Below are 22,383 nucleotides of genomic sequence, written 5' to 3'. Positions count from 1 at the left end.
CTCAGAACTAGATGAGTATTTCACTTGTGAGAAGCAGCTAAACTAGAAACTCCTAAACCATCAGCTACCTCTCCTCCCATCACTAGTTGAACCCTGTTCCTGGTCATCTCTAATCACAGAAGTGAGGACACATGGATGTTTTATTAATCCCTTAGAGGAAGGAGGAAAAAACAGAAACAAGCCAAAATTCAAGAAAATAGTAAAAGACATACACTGAAAAGAAGGGAAAAAGTGAAGTTTAACTGGCATGTGAGAAAGAAAAAGGAAATCCCCTATTCAGGCAGCTCTGGAGTTCCCTAGTTGCACAAGAGCAGAGGACACCCCCTAATGTGTATGCCTTGTTAAGCAATTGCTCAACCTACACTCATTGTGCAATTCCAACCTTCCAAAGCTTTTTTGCTGCACATATGCAAACCACGTTTTCCTCTGCACTCCAGAATTAAGAACAGTTTCTCATTTTTCTCTTCTTCACTTTGGGGTGTGTGTGTATGTACATGAGCCAAAAAAAAAAAAAAAGTATTGCTAGTTAAGCATTCACTACAAATGAGGTTTTACATGATTTCATTTGGTTATTTCTGAGTTTACTGGTAGTTAAGAAACATTTGAATTTACTCTTAGGCAGCTAAGGATCTATTTTTCTTATTCTGACAATAATGATATCCCCCAAAATTATCCACAAAGACATCAAACCCTCAAAAGACTTTGTTCTAAATAATGGCTATTCTGGAAATATAAAGCAGTTAGCAATGGCAGTTCCTATTTTACAGTAAAAATTCCAGTGGAAGTCTAGATAAATCACAGTCTACATTGCTAATCACAAACTTTCTACTCAGAGAAAAGCAAATAGCAGAAATAATATTAGGTGTACACAAAGATGAAAAAACTGACCAAAAAACCCAAGAGGTCACATAGGGAAACAAATTTGCCTCTGTGAAAAAAATCTCAAGCTGTACACTGTAAAAAAATCTATTATAAAAACTAGCTACTAACTAGGAGAAAATATTTAACAAAATGTATAAAACAAAATATTACTATATGTACAATGTATAAAAGAACTCCTTCGTATTGTTAATAATAGCTCTATAAAAATGGGCAAGGCCACATATGTGCAGGAGAGATACTTAAATAGACAATAAATATATAAAAAGATCCTTTATCAAGTAGTAAACAAATAGCAATTAAAGCAAGATACTTTTTTACTGAGCTTCAGAAATTTAAAATTCTGATAATACAGTGTTGGTGAGGTCTAGTAGAAACACATACATTGGTTGGTGAGGAGATAGAAACACATACATTGTTAGTAGAAATGTAAATTGGTATGATCACTTTGGAGGACAACTGACAGTACTTGCCAAAATAGTGAACAAAACAGAATCCTATGATAAAGCAATTTCACTTGTAAGCTATACCATACAGAAAGTCTTATAAAAATTTAAGTATAAAGAAATTCTTTTGGGCACTGTTTGCAATAATAAAAACTGGACAAAACCAAGCAACAATTAACAGAGGGAGATATATCATGTCTACACAATGGAATATGATACAACTTGAAAAAGAATGATGTAGATTTACATGTGTTGATTTGGAAGGAGTGTATAAAAGGTGTATAAAACAATGAAAAAGTAATACATACACAGCCTGCATTTTTATTTAATTAGGAAAAATTATTCCTGTGAATGTAACAGAAGGATGGTTACCAAACTGTTAAGTAATTAAAGGGAGAGAGTTATACTATTTTCTATAATTTTATATACTTATTATATTATTGCAGAAATTATGGATTATCTTTTATAATTAAAAAGTAAAAATAGGCCACCTTTTCCTCCTGAACATGTAAAGTCTTTTCAACATCAATGGCCATAAATGTATGAAAAAACTGATTTTTAGGCAGTGGACAACAGGGAGTATAAGATCATAATCCTTGATCTTGAGGTTGTGGCTTAATGGTATAGTGCTCACCTAGCATGTGTGAGGCACTGGGTTTGATCCTCAGCACCACATAAAATAAACAAACAAACAAGTAAATAAAGTCATTGTGTCCATTTACAACTTAAACAAACAAAAAGATTATGGTCCTTAAGAAAAAACCCATGAAATCAGCCTGTGATCATCCTAACCATGACATACAAAGCATAATCTCAAGCTAATTATGGTGGATCTGATGATCTAGGAGGCAGACAGCAGAATTTGAGGCAAAGTGGCTGGAATCTGTGAGTAAGAAAATAGATAGGAAAAGGTATGCAAAGAATGGGCATAAAGTTCATGTGAGAGTATTTAGTGAAGATGGTAGTGAACTGTGGTTCCTTGGGCTAGGGTTGTGGCTCAGTGGTAGAGTGCTTGCCTAGTACATGGGAGGCACTGGGTTCAACTGTGTCCAAACCAGCCAGTCCCACCAGAGGCTTTCCAGAGTGCAGCTGGGGATGAGTGTGGAACATGGAGCTATCAGAGGTCCAGCACAGCTGGGGAAAGAGCAGTAACCAAGGATGAAGGAACCAGAGTTTTGATACTACCAGAGTGCAGAGATTTTAACACTGATAACATTCAGTATCCAGCTGAGATTCCAGAGAGGCCACACTTTAGGAGTAAGGGCCACACCCCTAAAGTTAGACCTAATCTTAAATGTATATTAGTAGAGCCCAAAACCAAGCCTAAAACAAACAAACTGCACAGACAGGGATTGGAGTTTGACTACTGTCAAGTTATTAAGGCTTGGGAAATATCCCAAATTTCTATATATCTTCACTAATGTATATATAAGTTTAGGATGATCAGGTAGTACTTTATCAGCTAAAATTTAAAAACAAAACAAAACACCACTCTTCAGAGGAAGATAACAAGACTCAGAATCTCTACAGTCTGATGTACACGACATCTACTAATTAAAAAAAAAAATTACTAGACACAAAGAAACAGGAAAATGAAATCCATGTGTGATACAAAGCAAATGTGAGATGGCCCAGATGTTGGCATTAGCCAACAAAGACTATAAGCAGCTATTATAAACATGTCCAAAATACCAATGAGAAGGATGTTCAAAGAATTAAAGGAAAGTATAGTCTTAGTAGTGAACTAATAGGAAATGTCAGCAAAAAAAAAAAAATTATAGAAAGAACAAAACATAAATTTGTGAGCTAAAAAGCAAAACAATAAAATAGAAAATTTCGCTAGATGATAATGAATCACTCTATTATGTATAATTATTATAATGTATCAATAAAATTTTTTGCTAGAGGAACTGGGTTTGCTGGTGTATTGTATGCTTATAATATCAGTTATCTGGAAGGCTGAGGCAGAGGATGCCAAGTTTAATGCCAACATTGGCAACTTAGTGAGAGAGACCCCTTTAAAAAAAAAATTAAGAAAGGGTCAGAGATATAGCTCAGTGGTAGAGTACTTGACTAGCAGATATGAGACCCTGGGCTCAATCCCCTGTAACTATACTTCCACAAAAAGTAGAACTCAGTGAATTTGAGGATCAATAGAAATTAAGAAATCTGAAGAACAGGGACAAAAAACATAATTTATGTACAGGAGTCTTGCAGATCTGTTCGACTATATAAAAATGTCTAATATGCATATAATTGGAATGCCAAAAAGAAGACAAGGTAATTGCAGCACAAAACAGAATAATGTTTGAAAGACATCCCAAATTTGTTAAAAAACATCAGCTTACATATTTACAAGGCTCAGTGGATATTAATCAGGATAAATATAAAAAGAAATATGCCTGGGTTGGGGCTATAGCTCAGTGGCAGAGTGCTTGCCTAGCATGTGCAAGGCACTGGGTTCGATCCTCAGCACCACATAAAAATAAACAATAAAGGGGGCTGCGGCTGTGGCTCAGAGGTAGTGCAATTGCCTGGCATGTGTGAAGCACTGGGTTCAATTCTTAGCACCGCATATAAATAAATAAAATAAAGGTTTATTAACAACTTAAAATAAAACAACAAAGGCATTCGGTCAATTTACAACTACAAAAAATAAAAATAAAAAAGGAAGTATGCCTAACATACATCTTAATCAAATTTTTGAAAACAAATGTTAAGAAAAAATTTGAAGCAGTCCAAATAAAACATTACAAAGAGGGACATAAGAACAACTGCTAACTTCTTATGAGAAAACAGTAGAAGCCAGGTGACAACAGAACCACATTCTGAAAGTCTGCTGAAAGGAAAAACAAAAAATAAAACTTTAAATCCACAATTTTATATCTGGCTTAAAAAATGCAAATGAAAACCTTAAAAGATGAAAAGAAATAGAGACGTTTTTAGATAAATAAAGGCTATGCGAATTTGTCACTAGCCATCCTGATGATGTCCTGTAGGCTGAAGACAAATGGTATGGAAACTTGATTTTACAGACTAGAATGAAGAACACCAGTAAATAATTGGATAAATATAAAAGTCTATGTTTATTTTTCTTTCACATTTCACTTAAAAGACAACGAACTGTTTGGCAAAAATAGTAATGTAGCATAGCAAGGTTTTTAACATAGGAAAACTAAAAGATATCTGCACATAACAAGACAGGGAAACAGAATTAAACTATTCTTGGAGTGTGAAGCAGAAAGCATAAATATGAAGTGTAGAGAGACACAATACTGACTCTAATTCTAGGCTGAAAAGTCAAGGATCCTAACTGTTAGCCCTAGAACAATCATTAAAAAATAAAAAGATGACAAAAGCAGAAATGAAATATAACACTAAAAGTATTGAAGAAATCTGCATGACCTTGGGGGCAAAGCAAAGATTTCTAAGACAAAAAGAAACTAATTATAAAGAAAATATATGAAAACCTGAATTTCATCAAAATAAAACATTTTTGCTGTTCAAGGCTGTATAAATAAATAGAAAAGCAAACCAGCTACAAACTCCAAGAAATATTCACAGAACATATCTAAGTGTTTGTGCCCAGAATATAGAAAGAATTTTTGTAACTCAAAAAACCAAAAAACTCACCACAGTGTTTAGAAAAGGCCAACAGATTTGAAAATTTCTCAAAGACATAATCCCGACTTATGATGGTTCAAATTAGAATTTTCAAAATTATCATGGTGAGAGAGCAACACACTTGGTAGATTTTGAATTATGATATTTTCCCACACTGGTGATAAAAAAAAAAAAAACCCTGATAGTATACTGCTGCTGCTATGCTATAATGTTCAGTAGATTAGGTTTATTAAGTACATTTTTTATATAGAATATTTTCAAATTACAATGGGCTTACTGGGACATAATTTCTTATAAGTTGAGGTGTTTCTATATATGAAATGGCAATAAACCCACAGAGATGTTCATCATTCAAATCAGAGACGTTTATCAATAATCATTACTCAAATGCCACTCAAAACTGAAATGAAGGGCTAGGGGTTGTGGTTCAGTGGAACGCTTGCCTAGCATGTGTGAGGCACTGGGTTCAATTCTTAGCACTACATTAAAAAAATTAAAATAAAGGCATTATGTCCATCTACAACTTAAAAAAAAAAAAAACTGAAATGAAGCCAGGTACAATAGTGCACACTTGTAATCCCAGTGGCCTGGGAGGCTGAGGCAGGAGGATCACAAGTCCAAAACCAGGCTCAGCAACTTAGCAAGACCCTGCTCAAAATTTTTAAAAATATATATTTTTAATTAAAACAAAACAAAACAGAGCCAGGGATGTGGCTCAGTGGTTAAGCTCCCCTGGCTTCAATCTTTGGTACAAAACACAAAACAAAACAAAAATTAAAATGAAGCTGGGCTTGATGGCACACACCTGTAATTCCAGGTAAGTAAACTGCTCGCCCCTGAGGCAAGCCTAGGCAAATTAGCAAGATGTTATCTTAAAATTAAAAAATTTAAAAAAGGTCTAGGGATGTAGATCAATGGTAGAGCAACCCAGATTCAATCCCCAGTGCCGCAAATAACAACATACCCCTGACCAAAAAAAAAAAAACTCCTAAAATTAGATGTTATTTACTTACAAGAATGGCTAAACAATCAAAACAAACATCCCACATGTCCATCATCAAATGAATGGATAAAGTGTGATATATCCATAAAATGAAATATAATTCATTAATAGTGGAAATGAATTACTGAAAAATGGAGATGGCATGGATGAATTTCATAGACATTAAGCTGAGCAAAAGGAAAAAGACATAAAAGTACATACTACAAGATTACATTTATAGGAAATTCTTCAACAGACAAGTCTAATCTATAGCAAGAATAATTAGACCAATGGTTGGCTGAGGCAGAGTGAGACAGAAGACAGGTGAACTTGTGAACATTTTGGGGAGAAGGAAAAATTCTATATCTTGATTGGGATAGTCGTTACACAGTGGTTAACATCAATGCAGAAATATTGTAATTATATATCAATAAGCTGATTAATAAAAGTAAAGGTATTAACTATAATTGTTTAAAATACTTTTTTAGTTGTAGTTGGACACCATAGCTTTGTTTATTTTTATGTGGTGTTGAGGATCAAACAAACTGCTTCATGTGTTAGACAAACACTAACACTGACCTACAACCCAAGCCATAATTTTATATCTATAAAATTATTAAATAATGCATTATTTTATGTATTTGAGAGACTGATTATATTAGTTAAAAAAATAAAGGAAGAGACAGTAAGTACTGAGATTATGGGCAGTAGTTTTTTCTCTAATTATAGTACATCCTCCTCTAATTTCAATTTTATTTTTAATTGTGGTCCATATTTATTAAGGTCTGAGCCAAAGATTGTTTATATGTACATATGCAGGTAGGTTGGTAGGCAGATTCAGTTTTTATCTACCGGTCATTCCCATCAACCATCACTATTTATATAAGCAATCCTGACTGTCCTGACTTTCTGGTCCTTAGATGCTACATGACCACTATTCTTAGATTTTTGCACTTTGGCTGCATGTCAAAAAGGTATGCCATCCTATGAGTATATTTGACACTTCTTGGAGCATTCTCAAGTGTTTGCTTAAAAAACAACCAACCAACCAAGTTCTCTCTTCAAAGATTCATATTCTGGACATTCAGGTGTCTTTGAATCCAGGACATTCCAAGATTTGAAGAACATCCAACCCAGAGAGAAAGATGTGAGTAAACTTAACCTGTCCTAATCCATTCATATTAACTTTTACTTCCTTGCTCATTTCAGAAACTATCCTGGGAAATCAGATGATCTTCCTCAAACCAAGTCAAAAGTTTCCAAGTTGCTAGTGAAAACTCAAGCTTCCAGTGAAAATAAAACTATCAAAGGCAAGAGAAGAACTGTAAATACTGAGTTAATATGTTTGTTCAATCACTCTACTACTGTATATATAATTAAGAGCGTGTGCTCTAGACTGATTGCCTGGATTTGGTTCTATCATTCTTAGCTGTGTCATCCTGGGTAAGTTCTTTCCTAGAGCAAAAATTCCCACAGGGCTTTTGTGAAATTTAAATGAAATAATGTAAAGCTTATCACATAGTGCCAAACACATGATAAGGACACCAAGTGTCATTTACATAGCTCAGAGTCTTCTAGGAAAGGAGACCATCCAGACATGTGACTCTTCATATATATTCAGGAAAGATATATTCATAGCATTCTGAATGTAAAAAAAAAATTTTTTTTTTTTTCTGAAGAGCTCAGAAAAGCTGTCTGGCAAAATGGAGGTAAAGCATGTGAACTCTCAGGTAATATGATTATAATTCTAAAGTTACAGATAGTATTAGAAAAACTACTTATAACTGAGGTCTTTATTTTCATGGGCACAACAATCTTCGCCTAATTGTTACAACTTCAGCATCCACCAAGTTCCTAAAAGTAGAGATTCTAATGGTGTGGAATCCAGACCATTTAGCATGACGTGTGAACTTATTAGAAATGCAATTTTCAGTCTCTCCTCCTCCCCCAAATCAGCAACTCTCAGGGTAGGGCACAGAAATTGGTGAGGTTTTGTTTATTTTTTGCAGTACTAAATATTGAATTCAAGGCCTCACACATGCTAGACAAGTGCTTCACCACTGACCTACATCTCAGCTCTTTTTTTTTAATATTTATTTTTTAGTTGTAGTTGGACACACACCTTTATTTCACTTGTTTATTTTTGTATATGCTGCTTAGGATCGAACCCAGTGTCTCACACACGTGAGGCGAGCACTTTACCGCTGAGCCACAACCCCAGCCCATCCCAGCTTTTATTTTTTTATTTTTTTTGGTACCAGGGATTGAACCCAGAGGCACTTAAACATCAACCCACATCCCCAACCCTTTTTATATTTTATTTTGAGACAGGGTCTTGCAAGATTGTTTAGAGCCTCCCTAAATTGCTGAAACTAACTATGAACTCACAATCCTCCTGCCTCAGCCTCCACAGCAGCTGGGATTACAGGTGTGTGCCACCACACCCGGCATCACAGCTCTTTTAAAAAAAAAAAATTTGAGACAGGATCTCGCTAAGTTGCCCAGCATGCCCTTGAATTTGGAGATCCTTTTGCCTTAGTCTCCTGAGTGATTGGTTTTACAGGTGAGTGCCACAGTGCCTGGCCTATAGTAAGTTGACTTTAAAAAAAGAAGTAGGAAGCAGTTTACTCTGCCCCAGAAACTGGAGTTTGAATAAACCCTCCACAAGATTTTGATGAATAGCAAAATGTGAGAATTACTATCCTAGAATAAAAGAAAATACCTAATTACTGACCTATCCACAGTACAGTAAAAAAACTGAGTTCCCCATTTGGTTAATTAGATTTATAAATTAAATGAAAACTGATATAATCTGAAAGAACCGGAATAAACAAAAGTAGTAATTAATAATACTATAAATTTATAAATTACTAGGGTGAGAGGTGAGAGAACATAAGAAAGGTGAGGGCCGTGCTGGGGTTGTGGCTCAGTGGTAGAGCGCTCGCCTTGTATGCACGAGGTCCTGGTTTCAATCCTCAGCACCACATAAAAGTAAATAAGTGAAATAAAGGTATTGTGTCCAACTATAACTAAAAAAATAAATATTAAAAAAGAAAGAAAAAGAAAGAAAGAAAGAAAGAAAAAAGAAAGGAAGGAAGGAAGGAAGGTAGGTAGGTAGGTGAGGGCCACAAAGAGGTGGGTGGAGAGAAATACCTAATATAAAATGACAGTGTGTGAGGGCCACTGGCAAAACAAATCATTAAACAAAGGTTTTTAATTATAACTAAAGGGAGAAAAGGCAAAAAATAAGCCTGAATTCATAATGTTGTTTTGCTAAAAATCAAAGGACTTTTCAAAACACTATATGATTCTTATTTTAACTATCCCTGGCAAGGGCTCATTGGCTCAAATAGGCTAAAGAGAAGGAAATAAGAGTTCATAGTTTCTGAATATTTAGCTGGAAATGATTTTTCTTTACATACGTATGGACTCATAAGAAGGGGAAGGTAAAGAGAAACTATCTCAAAGGGGTAAAAACAAACAAAAGATCTTACCCAGCATGATGCAACAAAGAAACATTTCTTATTGCCTACTTAATAAAGTATCAACAACTCTCTCTTCAACATGTCTCTAAATTCTAATCTCATTTAGTATAAAAACAAAATATCTCCTGTAAAAAGTAACCAGAGAAAGTTCAAGTCATTCATAAACACCCTTACAATTTATGGGGGGAGGTGGGGAGATAAGTATTCCAGTGGTAAAACGGGCAAAGAACACAAGATAACTTATAATAAACATAATAGTTTTTTAAAAACCAACATTATTAGTAATCAGGAGCTGGGGTTGTGGCTCAGTGGTAGAGTGCTTGCCTAGCATGTGTGAGCACTGGGTTAGAGTCTCAGCATCACATATAAAAAAAATATTTAAAAAAAACCAACACTATTAGTAACCAAATGAAAAGTGCAACAATGAGATGCCATATTTTTGTCCATAACTGGCAAAGTTACAAAAGTTAAACCACATTGGTAAGGAAGTTAGAAAACAAACACCACCCCCCCTTTTTTAAAAACACAGTTTAAATAGCTATATATTGTTTGGAGGACAATTTGATTTTATCCTGAAAAGTCTTCAAAATGTATCTACCCCCTCTGACCTAGTAATTCCACTCAGCTGGGCTCTGTGGCACATGCCAATAATCCCAGCAGGTCAGGAGGCTGAGGCAGGAGAATAGCAAGTTCAAAGCCAGCCTCAACAACTTAGAAAGGGCCTAAGCAGTTTAGCAAGCGCCAAACAAAAAGTGAAAAAAAAAAAAAAAAAGGCTGAGGATGTGGCTCACTGGTTGAGCATCCCTGAATGAATCCCTGGGTTCAATCCCTGGTAGCAAAAACAAAACAAAACAAAAAACCCTAAGAGATAGGCAAAGATTTGTGTATGAGGCTGCCTGAGATGATATCATTCATAAAACAAAAAAGTCAGTACAAAGATACATACAATGATATGTATTTCCTAAAAATAAATAATGATTGAGGACTAAACAAATACTATGATATAGTGCTATAAGCTATGCAGTCACATGCACATATTTTACAGATGATAAGTATATGTTTGCTTGTTTTTCCCCTTCCTTTTAGATGAGGTCTTAGTATGTTGCTCAGGTTGGTCTTGAATTCCTGGGCTTTATGACCCTCCTGTTTCAAGCCTCCTGAGTAGCTAGGACTACAGTCACATGCCATCCCATCCAGCTCAGTTAAGGTTTTGTGGTATTGAAAATCACAATATGAACTCAACATCTTTCTCCCAAGACAATGTCCTTCCTTCCCATCCTGTCCCCGAATCTACGTATAATGCTGGTGGTATTTCAGCATGTAAAGAGCTCAGCACAGTGCCTGAAAAAGCATAATTTTGTTATTATTATGGTTCGATTACTTTCTCCAGAACTTAAGAACATATTGTGGCAGAAAGAGCAGAGTTTTATTTATTTTTCCTGGAATATAATTATTTTGCCTGGACACGGTTTTATTTATTTTGCTATCAGGATTGTTATTCTGCTGGACATGGTGGCACATGCCTTTAAACACAGCTACCTAAGAGGCTGAGGCAGGAGGATTGCAATTTGGAGGCTAGTCTGAGCCACTTAGCAAAACCCTATCTCAAAATAAAACAAAAAAGGGCTGGGAGCTGTGCACGATGGAGCAAGCCTGTAATTCCAGCTCAAGAGGTGGAGACAGGGGGATTTCAAGTTTAAAGCTAGCCTCAGCAAAAAACAAGGCAATTCATTGAGACCCTGTCTTTAAATAGGGATGTGGTTCAGTGGTTGAGGGCCCCTGAGCTCAATCCTCACTACCCACCACCCACCAAAAAGGGGGCTGAGAATGTAGCACAGTGGTACAGCGCTTGTCTGGCATGTGTGAGACCCTGGGTTCAATCCTCAACATTATCCCCCTGCACTATACCCCCCGAAAAAAAAACAAAAACAAAAAAAAAAACAACCCAGTCATTCCAGGGCTGAGGTTTTAGTTCAGTACTAGAGATGCTGCCTAGCATATGTGAAGTCCCTGGCACCATGAAAAAAATCTTTTTTTAGAAGATAGATACTCCTCTTTTTAAAGCATATTATACACATACAGAAGTAGAAGACTGGGCTGGGGATATGGCTCAGTAGAACAGTGCATGCCTGACATGTGCAAGGCCCTGGGTTCAAACCCCAACACTGTTGAAGAAAAAATAAATAGAATACTGTTATGGACTCAATATAGCCCTTATTCAGATTCAACAATGATCAATGTTTAGCTTATTACCCCCACATTTATAGGTCTATCTGCCCCACCCTGCCAAATTATTTTGAAGTAAATCCTAGATATCTAGTAATTTATTAGAACATGGTTTATTTACTTATTTTTATTAGTATTGTTGTTGTTGTTGTTATTATTATTATTATTATTATTATTATTCTGGGAATTGAACCCAGGGGTGTTTATCCATACAGCCACACCCTCAACCCTTTTTATATTTTATTTAGAAACAGGGTTCTCACTATGTTGTTTAGGGCTGCCCTAAATTTCTGAGGTTGGCTTTGAACTTGTAATCTTCCTGCCTCCTCCTCCTGAAGCTGCTAGGTTACAGGCATGAGCCACCATACCCAGCAGAACATGGTTTATTTTCATTTTTGTGGTACTGGGGATTAAACCTAGGGATGCTCTATGACATAGCTACATCACCAGCCGTTAAATTATTATTATTATTATTTTTTACTTTGAGATGGGTTCTTGCTAAGTTGCCCATGCTGGCCTCAAACTTGTGCTCTCTTATGCTCAGATAGAACATGGGTTTTGAAGTTATACAAACAAGGGTTTTAATAAAACGAAGGTACTCAAACTTAGATGGCAGGTTTATCGAGAAGAAATATGGTATGCCATACTTAGCCCAGGGATTGACACATGATAGGTAGATGATTATTTTTCCTTGCCATGGAGAAAATTAAAGCAAAACAAAAAGAAAAGAAAGATGAGTAACACCTTATATAGGAGTGAGAGAGTCATACAACAATCTAGGGACAGAGCACTCCAAGTTAAAAGAGGAGTAATTGCAAAGACCCTTGGGTATGAGCGCTGGGTTTGCTTAAGATATAGCAAGGATGTCAATATGACCAGAGTATATTTGGAACAAGGAGAGCAGTAGGAGCTGAAGACAGAGAAGGTGGTGAAGGTGCATTCAGATCACAGAGGACATCAAAGGCTATTGTTAAAACTTTGACTTTTCAAGAAAGAACAGCCACTGGAATCGGGTGGCTGAGGCAGGAGGATTGCAATTTTGAGGCCAGCCTCCACAACTTAGGGAGGCCCTAAGCAACTTAGAAAGATGCTATCTCAAAATTTTTTTAAAATAAAATAAAATAAAAAGGGCTGGGGATGTGACTCAGTGGTTAAGCACCCCTAGTTCAATCACCAGTGGAAAGAAGGAAAGAAGAAAGGAAGGAGGGATGAAAGACGAAAGAACAGCCATTGAAAGTTCTGAAGAAAACCGCTGTGATTTATTATGTGTGAAAAGATCATTCTAGTTGCTATGCTATAAACAGCCAAGAATAGGAAGAGGGAGAACCACAGAAACCAGTTAGAAGGTATTTCTATGAATGGAACTAGGGTGTAGTGGTAAGAAAGAGTTGTATCTGCAGGTATAAGGTAAAGAAGACATGAGTTGCTGATGAATTAGATACAGAAGTGTGAGAAAAAGAAGAGCCAAGAATAACCCCAAGATTTTGACAGGAACAAGTCAATAATCAATGCCACCATTTACACAGGTGGGGAAGAATGAAGGAAAACCAGGTCTGGGGCTTAGAAAGTGAAGTGGAATGTGGAGATGTTACATTTGTTGTACTTGTTTCAGTCCCTGAAGTCTCAGTGAGCTGCAACTGCCTCCTGGGCATTCTGGTCATCATTCCCACTGGCTGAGGGTGGACTGGGGTGCTGTGTTCTTTAGCCAGATCCTATGTTTGGTACCTAACACTATAGCTGGGACTGCTGATGGATGGGTAAAGATGGGGTATGCGAAGCCTGAAGCAGGTGAGGACTCTTCCCTTGTCCTACACTGAAAGACAGGTAACTCAACAGCCATCCTAAAATCACCCTGTGGAATCAAGACTATTTTGTGATCACACACACACACACACACACACACACACACACACACACACACAAAGTTTAAGGATGCTGTGTCCCAAGCCATGGTTATCCAGTTTTCCTTCTAACTTAGTATCTTCCAAAGAGTACAAACAACTTGTTAGCGGTCCTCAGCCCCACATGCAACACGTCCACATTATTATCCACTGAGACCAGAAGAACAGAGTTTCACTCTTAAGTTTTTGCTGGAAAGGCTTAAAATGAGTATTCCGCCAAAGAAAAAGATATTCCTCAAATCCATTAAACATTAATGTATCCAAAAAGTAGGATTTTTGACAGTACTAGGGATTGAACCAAGGGGCACTTTACTACTGAGCTACATCTCCAACCCTTTTTATTTTTTATTTTGTGATAGGGTCTCACTAAGTTGCCCAGGCTGGCCTCCAACTTCTGATCCTTCTGCCTCAGCCTCCTGAGTAGCTGGAATTACAGGTGTATACTACTGAGCCCATTGAGTATGTTTTTTTCCTTTTCATTTTTTTTAATTGGTACACTACAGTTGTACATCATGGCAGGAGTCTTTATTACATATTTGTACATGCATAAAACTTAACAATATAATTTGGCCAATATCATTCCCCAGTATTTCTCCTTTTCCTTCCCCCCATCTCCTCTACTCTATTGACCTCCATTTGATTTTCATGACACCCCCCCCTTTTTTTCCTCTCTAGCTTCTACATGAGAAATAACATACAACTCCTAACTTCCTGAGTTAGGCTTTTTTTACTTAACATAATACTCTAAAGTTCCATTCATTTCCCTGAAAATGACATAATTTTATTCTTCTTTATGGCTGAAATAAACTCTATTATGCATATATACTACGTTGTCCTTATTTATCCATTCACTATGACACCTGGACTGGTGCTATAGTTTGACTATTGTAAATTCTGCTGCTATTAACATGGGTATGCATGTATTGCTATAGCCTGCTGACTTTAATTCTTCAGGATAAATACCAAGGAGTGGTATAGCTGAGTCATATGGTAGTCTTTAGAGAAACTGCCATACTTATTTCTATAGTGGTTGTACTAATTTACAATCCCACCAACAATGTAAAAGTGTGTTTCTTTTTCTCCACATCCTCTCCAGCACTTATTGTTTGTATTTAATACTTTTGTACTGTTTGCCATTCTAATTGGAGTAAGGTGAAAGCTTACCTTTGTCCCCTAATATAGACTTTATCTAGGTCAAATGACTTCCTCCTGAGAAGCGATTTGTGGTCTCCTCCCCAAAAGCATCTCTCTCAGCAAGATGTGGTGCTAACAACTGTGCAAGAAGTCAGGCACAGGGTGCCCCTGTCTTCAGCACAGGATACTACTCCCAAGTCTGTAGCTGCTACTTCCCCAGCGGAGTGAATGCTACATAGGAAAAGTAGAGTAGTCTGGACTGCCCTACTCTCTACCTGGCTGAAGACCCAACTGTTAAGCAGAGACTAGGAGCTCCAAAGTCCCCACCAGTGCAACAGGGAATGGGTTTTGTTTTCTATAAACAGACAAGAAAAAGTATTCAAGTTAAACACAGTCCTTAGAGAAAGGAATATAGAAACCAGGCGGCGGGGAATGCTTCATATTCCTAAAAGCTTTTTTTGTAAGTTAACACATGGTGTCTGCTTCTCTCTAGTCACCTATTTATCACTCTCCTCCTTAGAGAAGGGAAAAAGCCCTGGCTGTTTTCCTAGTGCAGAGTTTGTGGCTGGGGGAAGAAGGAAGGGGGGGGGGTGGGTGGAAGGAAGGAGGGTGCTTTAAGCATGATGCAAACCATTTGGAGCTGAGTGAGAGCACTGCCAACACAAGCTGCACTATTTAAACAAGTGAGGAAATGATCGTATATACAACATGCCAGCAAGCAAATGCGCGCGCACATGCGCGCGCGCGCGCGCGCACACACACACACACACACACACACACACCAAAGGAAGTCGAAGGGGCTTTTTTTTTCAAAATACAGAACTGGATGTCAGTGGCTCAAAGGTCGATATTTTCCCTTAACACCCTTCTCAGTAACTTAATCATGTTCCGTTTGCACAGAAAACTTCCCAAGAATAAAAAAAGTCTGGAGAATTAAGAGGAGGGGTGAATAGGGAGGGAAGTTTGGCCTAGGGCTGACCTTATCCGAGGTTTTCTCCACGTAGCAGGGGTCCTGAGGGGCAGCCAGCAAGGGGACAAAGCCCGAGAGAAGTCGATCCTCTTCCAGGATAAGAAGGGTGAGGTCATCGTCCGGGTCCTTGTACAGTGGCACCTCAGACTGATTCACCGCAGTCAATATGTTACAGAAATCAGCCAGTGTTGACCACACATCCACAGCAACCCTGTGAGAAATAAGGTCAGAAAAGAAGAGCAGCTCTAAAGAGAGACCAATAAAAGTATTCTCAGCACTCGTGAGCAGAAAGGTTCTTGCAGCAAAAGTTGTCCAGGCTGGCAGCTGCCAAGAAATCATACCAAGAATGCTAGGATATGAAATTGTGCCCATGGCAGTAATCTAGGGTGTGTGTATATCCCTCCATGCAAAGCTGAAACTGTTTAGGGGGAGTTTTTAATCCTAACCAGAGAGGAAAAAGAATTTGGAGGATCAGTTGCCTAATGCAGGTCCTGTCACCTTTCCAGACAGTGTGCTAAGACACTTACTCAAACACTCTAGACACCCAGTGCCTGAGGCAGCTCCCAGAATTCCCCCTCCCATGGAGCCAAGTATATGCCACACAGATAGCAACTGGGCACCAGCCTCCTTCCAGCCATAGCTACATGGGGTCCAGTCACTGAGGAAAGTCATGTGGGTGTTCCCCTTACGATGCTTTAGAAATTTTCTCCATAAGTGGGAAAACAAACACACACAGATCTAACAAACAAACAAACAAAAAACAAAACAAAACAAACAAACAAAAAAAACTCATTCCTGGCCTGCCAAGATCTGTCCAGGAAGATATAGCCTCTCATACATTTTAGCAGATGAACCACTATCAGTGCTGTCCTGACTATCCCACACCTTCTCCTTTCTCCTCTAGCTACATTCTGGGACTGTCCTGGTTTTAGCACTGGAAATATCACATCTCCTCAAATCCTCCAGTTCTGAGCAAACCAAAATGGTTGGTCATCCTCATTGCATATCACCAGGGCCTGGGTGAATGAGAAGAAACACTGAAAATACAAAATTTGGCTCTCCCCATTTGAAATTCCAAGTTAGAATTTTAAAAAGAGAATTTGTTTCTATCCCACCATCACTTGTCAGTATGCGCAGTCATCTACTGTGGTTCAGATTCCTGCTTTGGTGGGTGTTAAGAATCCATTCAAGCTTTTTAAAAAAAAATATTGGACCGCCTAGGGATACCTCAAATTTAGTCAGATGAAGTACCTGACAAATGTATAAGACTTGGGTTTCTCCTCCAGAAAAAAACTTTAACCTGAGAATATGGAACAAGTAATTTTATTCCTTTACATGCACGGGAGAATTATAAAAAAAAAAAACAAACTTCATAATTAGGTTCAAGAAGTGGAGTGGCAACACATAATAAGCAGGAGGAGGGAGGGGAGGGGGAGAGAGGAGGGGAGAGAGAGGAGGGAGAGAGGGAGGGAGAGAGGGAGGGAGGGATCTCGCTAGTGCGCTATAAGCATCATCCTGGAATCTCCCTTGGGGAGTTACTGTGCATTATTCCTACCTGCCAGGGAGGGGACCTCAGACCCTTTAAGCAATTTGTTTCTCCTGAAAATTAGAAATCTTTGGAAAATGGCAGAAAAGAGGGGATTCAAAGGATATACCACTGAAGGTAACGTCAGGGGAGAACGTGGGGGAAAGGTACGGGAACTCCCTGACTGGCCCCAGGTGGAAGGAGGCTACACTGGTTTATTTACTGTAATCACTGCACTAGGAAAAGGCAATGAAATGAAACATCTTGTTTTCAAGAGTGTCCTGGGAACCAGGCGGAACACAGCCCCATTAATCACACAACAGCACATAATCAACACACGTGTACTGCAGAAGTAACTTGCTTCACAGGCTTTGCCCAGGAAAGAGAATATGTTTGGGAAGAATCATCAGTGGGATAAGAATCTTCTAAAGCTTCTCTCTCCACTGACACCGACAACCAGACTCATTCACAAAGCTCCATCTTTTGGCTCAGCCGGGTTTGGCTGTCAGAAATGTTTAAATATGGAAAAAAATAAACAGTTGCAACACGTTTCTGTGCAGAGATCTGCCTGAGTCCCTTTGTGATGTAATGGGAAACGCCACATTCAGGCTACCAGCTGTAGAATAAACAGAACTTTGAGGGTTAAAAGGAACTGAACTTTCCACGACCCCATCTGCAGAGAAGAAAATAATAAGAGGAATGATGCACTGCCCCACAGCTCTGATAGTTTATCCTCCGGTCCCGGCTGCAGAGACAAGCACCGGATGTGATAGGGCTGCTCAGGGCCGCCTCCGAGGTTAGCGCTGCCCATGGGAGACACACAGGGAGGCTCTTCCAGTTCCCCACTTCCTCCCCCAGTGCCCTGCTGGCCACTTGAGCCCATTGCCTGAGTTCAATCCCACAGTGCTGGTAAGCTTTGGCCAACAGACATTGCTCGGCTGCAGAGCAGCAATTTGGAAAATAAACAGGAAAGACGACAGTGAGAAGGAAGAAGGTGAAAAGTCTCCCAGCTGAATTCTTGGCTTGAGGACCCTGGCTGGTGCTGTGCAGGTCAAGGTTGCTGCAGGACATAGTTAGGGGGTGCAGTGTGAGTGCAGGCAGCAGGAGCCCCAGCCAGAGAGAGGCGGCAGAAAATCACCCACTGCTGCCACAGTGGGAGGCCCCACATCCCTCTCTCATCCTCCCACCCCTACCATCTTGGATCCAAGATGAAGAAATATGTGGTACCATGTGGTTCTCATTACCCTGCTCTCCTGTCCCCTAAGGCTCAGATAAACCAAAACTGACTCCTCCCAGAGATTTCTGGCCACCACTAGGGACCCCTACCCACATCTGCCTTTTGCCCATTACCACCCACCTTGTGCCAAAACCTTAAGGCTCACTGCAAAATAAGGTAGATGAGAATTCCCACCCTAATGTTCACTTTGTAAGACAGCAGCTGGTGCCAAAAGACATAGGAAGTGCCCTGAGTTCCCAACTCAGAAATACAAATAAAAGTGGACCAAGGACTGATCGGAATCAAGGGAATACACAAAATGCTTCAATGAAAGGTCACTTTTGCCCTGGTCAATGCAGCCTGATCTTGTATCTGAACTGAGTAGCTACTTTCTTCTGGTATCTCAACTCTTTGCAGAGGTACAGACATAGAGAGTGTCAGGAATCTAATATCAAAAGGGAGAGGTCCTCTGAAAATCTAGGTGAGATGCCTGAACTCATAAGGTAATTCCTGGAACTCTGGCAATGTCACCTCAGCTTACCCCAATCAGACCTCTGGGCGGGGAGGTCAGTTTCCTGTCTGAGTGGAAAGGGAAAAGCTTAGCTTTGTCCGGCTTTAGTTCCTTATTCCAACCAGAAGCACCTTCTAACCTTCACCCCACAGCAGTCCTTGGACCCTCAGGATTCAAAGTTGGCTAAGTAACTCAAAATCAAATTCTTCTGGCTATGAAGGAGCTTTATACAGCTCCCAATCTTCTGGAAAGGCTTGGACAATGACCCCCCCCCCCCCCCGCAAAATTCTTTCTGCTATTCTCAAGCCACCTTTGATTCTAAATGGATCCTCTAGAGTGCTACAGTCTGTTAAGTTCTTCTTGCTCATTCTGGTTCAACTTTTATTTTGGGGAAGCTCCCAGAGTCCACAAAATTCCACAAAAATTAGGGTGCACTCTTCACCAAGCAGACACAAAGCAGCCAGAGAAAATGAAACTACTCAATAAACCAATTTATGGCTCCCAGAACTGTGGCAAGGGAGTCTCTCAGCAGCTGGGATGTGATTAGTGCACAAGGATCAGCAGTTGCAGGGTGACCCACTGGCCCAACCCCACAGAACACACCACACACAAGGAAAGCAGACCCCTGGCTGGAGTGTCTGAACACCAGATTCTAGCTTGGGACAGACCAGCACTGACTAGTTAGAGGTATGTGCTCAGAACCAAGGCCCACTCACTTCCCTACAGACATGCATTCACTTACTCCACCAGGAAAGGAAAAAAATAAGAGTTAATTTACTTTTTATTGCCTCAGAATTCCAAGGTTTAATGTAGCTGTCAGTTTGAGTGCAGTGCAGCTGCTGGCCGATACAATACAGCCCAGGCCAGCCCAGGTGACTGGGGAAACACATTTCACAGAAATGAACCAACACACACTCTTGGCTGGCTGGTTGGGGGATATTGACTTGGGGAATCAGATTAACCCTTCAGGCTGGGGTTAGTTCTGCAAATAGCATTAGAAAAGTGGCTTCAGTCCAGAGAATCAAGAAGCCCTGCTCTCAGATGGGCCAGTGGGTTTCTGAAATTTTAAGAGTTCTCTCATAGGAGATATTACCCAAATACACATGCCCTGAAAGATTAAGGTGTGAGATATGTGAGGCAAGTTATACCACAATAATCTATCTCCTTGCCTGAAACTCAGGAAGAAAGGCACATCTACCAGCATTATAGAAAACAGAGATGATCTGTTCTGAAGGCTCCAACTGGGGTGGGGCTGAGGGAAAATGATAATTTGGAAGGGTCCATCCAGGACTCAGTCTCTCTCTGGAGAGACTAAGAAAGGACTAAATACTCACACACTAAGGGAACAGGCTGACTGGTGATTAATATCAAGTACAATGACCCCATGTTACAAGCCTGCAGGGGCCTGTGGAGGTGGCCATTTCCTGTGTAATACCAGCTTGTTTAAACACTAACATTCAAACTCCACAGCTGCAGAACAAACCCGGAAAGAGTTGAGTGAGAAGAAGCCCTGCATTGTGTTTCAGAGCTATAGAAAATCAAGCAATAGTACAGATGGGAAAAGAGTTGGGTCTTTTGGTTCCTGGGGTGAAGAGATTTCGAAAAATAGCCAACATGGCACAGAAACTAGGCATAAAGAAGCTGAAAAAGAAAAAATCCACAGACTACAGACTCACAGGGGAAAGACAAAAGACAATAACAATAGAAGTGCTCTTAAGATACTTAACATCTACTTTTAAAAACTTATTTCCCCATGGGAGCTCACAACTCCACTCTTGGTTCCAACAGCTAACATAAGCACACTGTTGCCCTGGAGGACTTGTCATCTAACTGGAGACAATGGCAGGACATGAGCAGCTAATAGCAGAAATGGACCCAACCAAATAGTCTGGCAGAGTTAAAAGAATAATGCTTAAAATGGTTTAGTAAGCCAAGATGTTATGCCAACCCTATTTGTAGTAGGATGAGTATCTAGAGATTGGAAGAAATCCATGCAGCTCTCTGAGATTTAAGTATTACCAACAGTGTGCCTTCTAGGTGCCCCCATGATACCAAGAAATCAGAGATCACCATTCTAGGAGTCCTCCAAGAGATGTTTACTGGGTAACCATTACAGAATATAAAATCTAGTTGAAGATGAGTCCTTTTATAGTCCTAGTTAATACAAACAAATCAACTAGGGCCTTTGGTAAAGTATCCAATCCTAAATCAATTCTGCCTAATAGGGCAAATCAAATTCTGAAGCTCAGTCCTCCTTTACTATTGCATGGACATAAGCTTCCCCAAGTTCTAAGCAATACAATTAGAGTTCTATGGCCACAATAGGTCAGAGTAACCTCATTCCAGGACTTCTCAAGTACAGAGTACCCTTACTATGTCCCCTCCCCAACCTCTATCTAGCTCAGAGCCTTATTTAATTTCAGTTCTCCAAAGTCACACTCATAAGTATAGCCTCTGTCACATCACTATGGTGTGTTAAACCCATCAACACTGTGTTTTGGGAAAGAGCAGCCCCTAGGGGATCTTGACATCTCCACGGCATGAGTGGAGCCCTCCACGGCCTCCCTGGTGTGTATTCTCACGGTTCCTGCCTCTCCAAATTTTTAGCTGTAACCAGTCCAACACGTCCTCTCAGTTTAGGACACACTGGACCCAAATAACCTCAGCCCAGGGCTGGAAAATACTCTCCCTGGGGTCAGCTGCTGTACCCTGTTGGGGTCAGACTGGAGCCTTAGGCCAACACCCCTTCCTCACAAGGAGTCCTGTGGGAGGAACGGGGAGGGGAGAGAGGCTCCTGCCGTGGGAGAGATCACGTGTGCCCCACACTTAGCACTTGGGAGGAAGAGGAACCCCTTGGTGCCAGTCTATAGTGCTGACGGCCCCAACCAGGAGCCAGGGAGACTGGGTGGTGAGCCAGGGTAGCAAAGGGGCTTCCCACAGTCACCACTACTTCCTTCAGGGAAGTGCTGATGGACTATTACTTGGTGACCTTCTAAAATGCCCTTTGGGGAAGACATTAAGCATCTTTGAAGGGGGTGCAGATTAGCCTTAGGATCAGTTCTTATTTCAGAGCTTCCCTGTGAGAACTAGGGTTTCTAGCTGGTTCTTAACTCAAGAATTTCTGTCTCATCTATAGGGTAGACAAATGTAGGCTCCCTGTGGAAATTAGCTTACTGCTTACTACCTATACATCCTATCTCTCCCTATGTGACAATACCTTAGAGGGCTCCCTAAAAGTCTTTTCCAGCATGCTCTGCAGACTATATAGGATAAGCCATGGAAAAGCAGCAAGTCTAGGAATTTCTAGGGTATTTTTTTTTAACAGTACTCCAATCCAACAGTGTGATAAATGCATCCGAGCTACAATTAGGAAGATATATAGCATCAGAATGCGAAGGTCTGGGCAGCCTGGTGAAACGCGGGCTCTCCAGAGCCCCAGCTATGTTTCCCATTATGTAACCCTGGTCATGGGCAGACAGCCAGA

At 39.7% G+C, this 22,383-nt stretch overlaps 1 protein-coding gene across 7 annotated transcripts in view; it reads right to left on the bottom strand.

The window, feature by feature from the left end:
- Positions 1-22,383, bottom strand: part of SMG6 (SMG6 nonsense mediated mRNA decay factor) — a 232,556-nt gene that overhangs the window by 91,835 nt on the left and 118,338 nt on the right. For all 7 annotated transcript variants that reach the window (XM_081270215.1, XM_081270218.1, XM_081270217.1 and 4 more), the window contains one exon: positions 15,657-15,858. In XM_081270215.1, coding sequence (XP_081126341.1) covers positions 15,657-15,858 — 202 coding nt within the window. The remainder of the gene's footprint in view (positions 1-15,656; positions 15,859-22,383) is intronic.

The sequence above is a fragment of the Spermophilus citellus genome, assembly GCF_964194105.1.
Source record: "Spermophilus citellus genome assembly, chromosome: 17".
Classification (NCBI taxonomy): Eukaryota; Metazoa; Chordata; class Mammalia; order Rodentia; family Sciuridae; genus Spermophilus; species Spermophilus citellus.
This window is presented reverse-complemented; position numbering and strand designations above follow the sequence as displayed.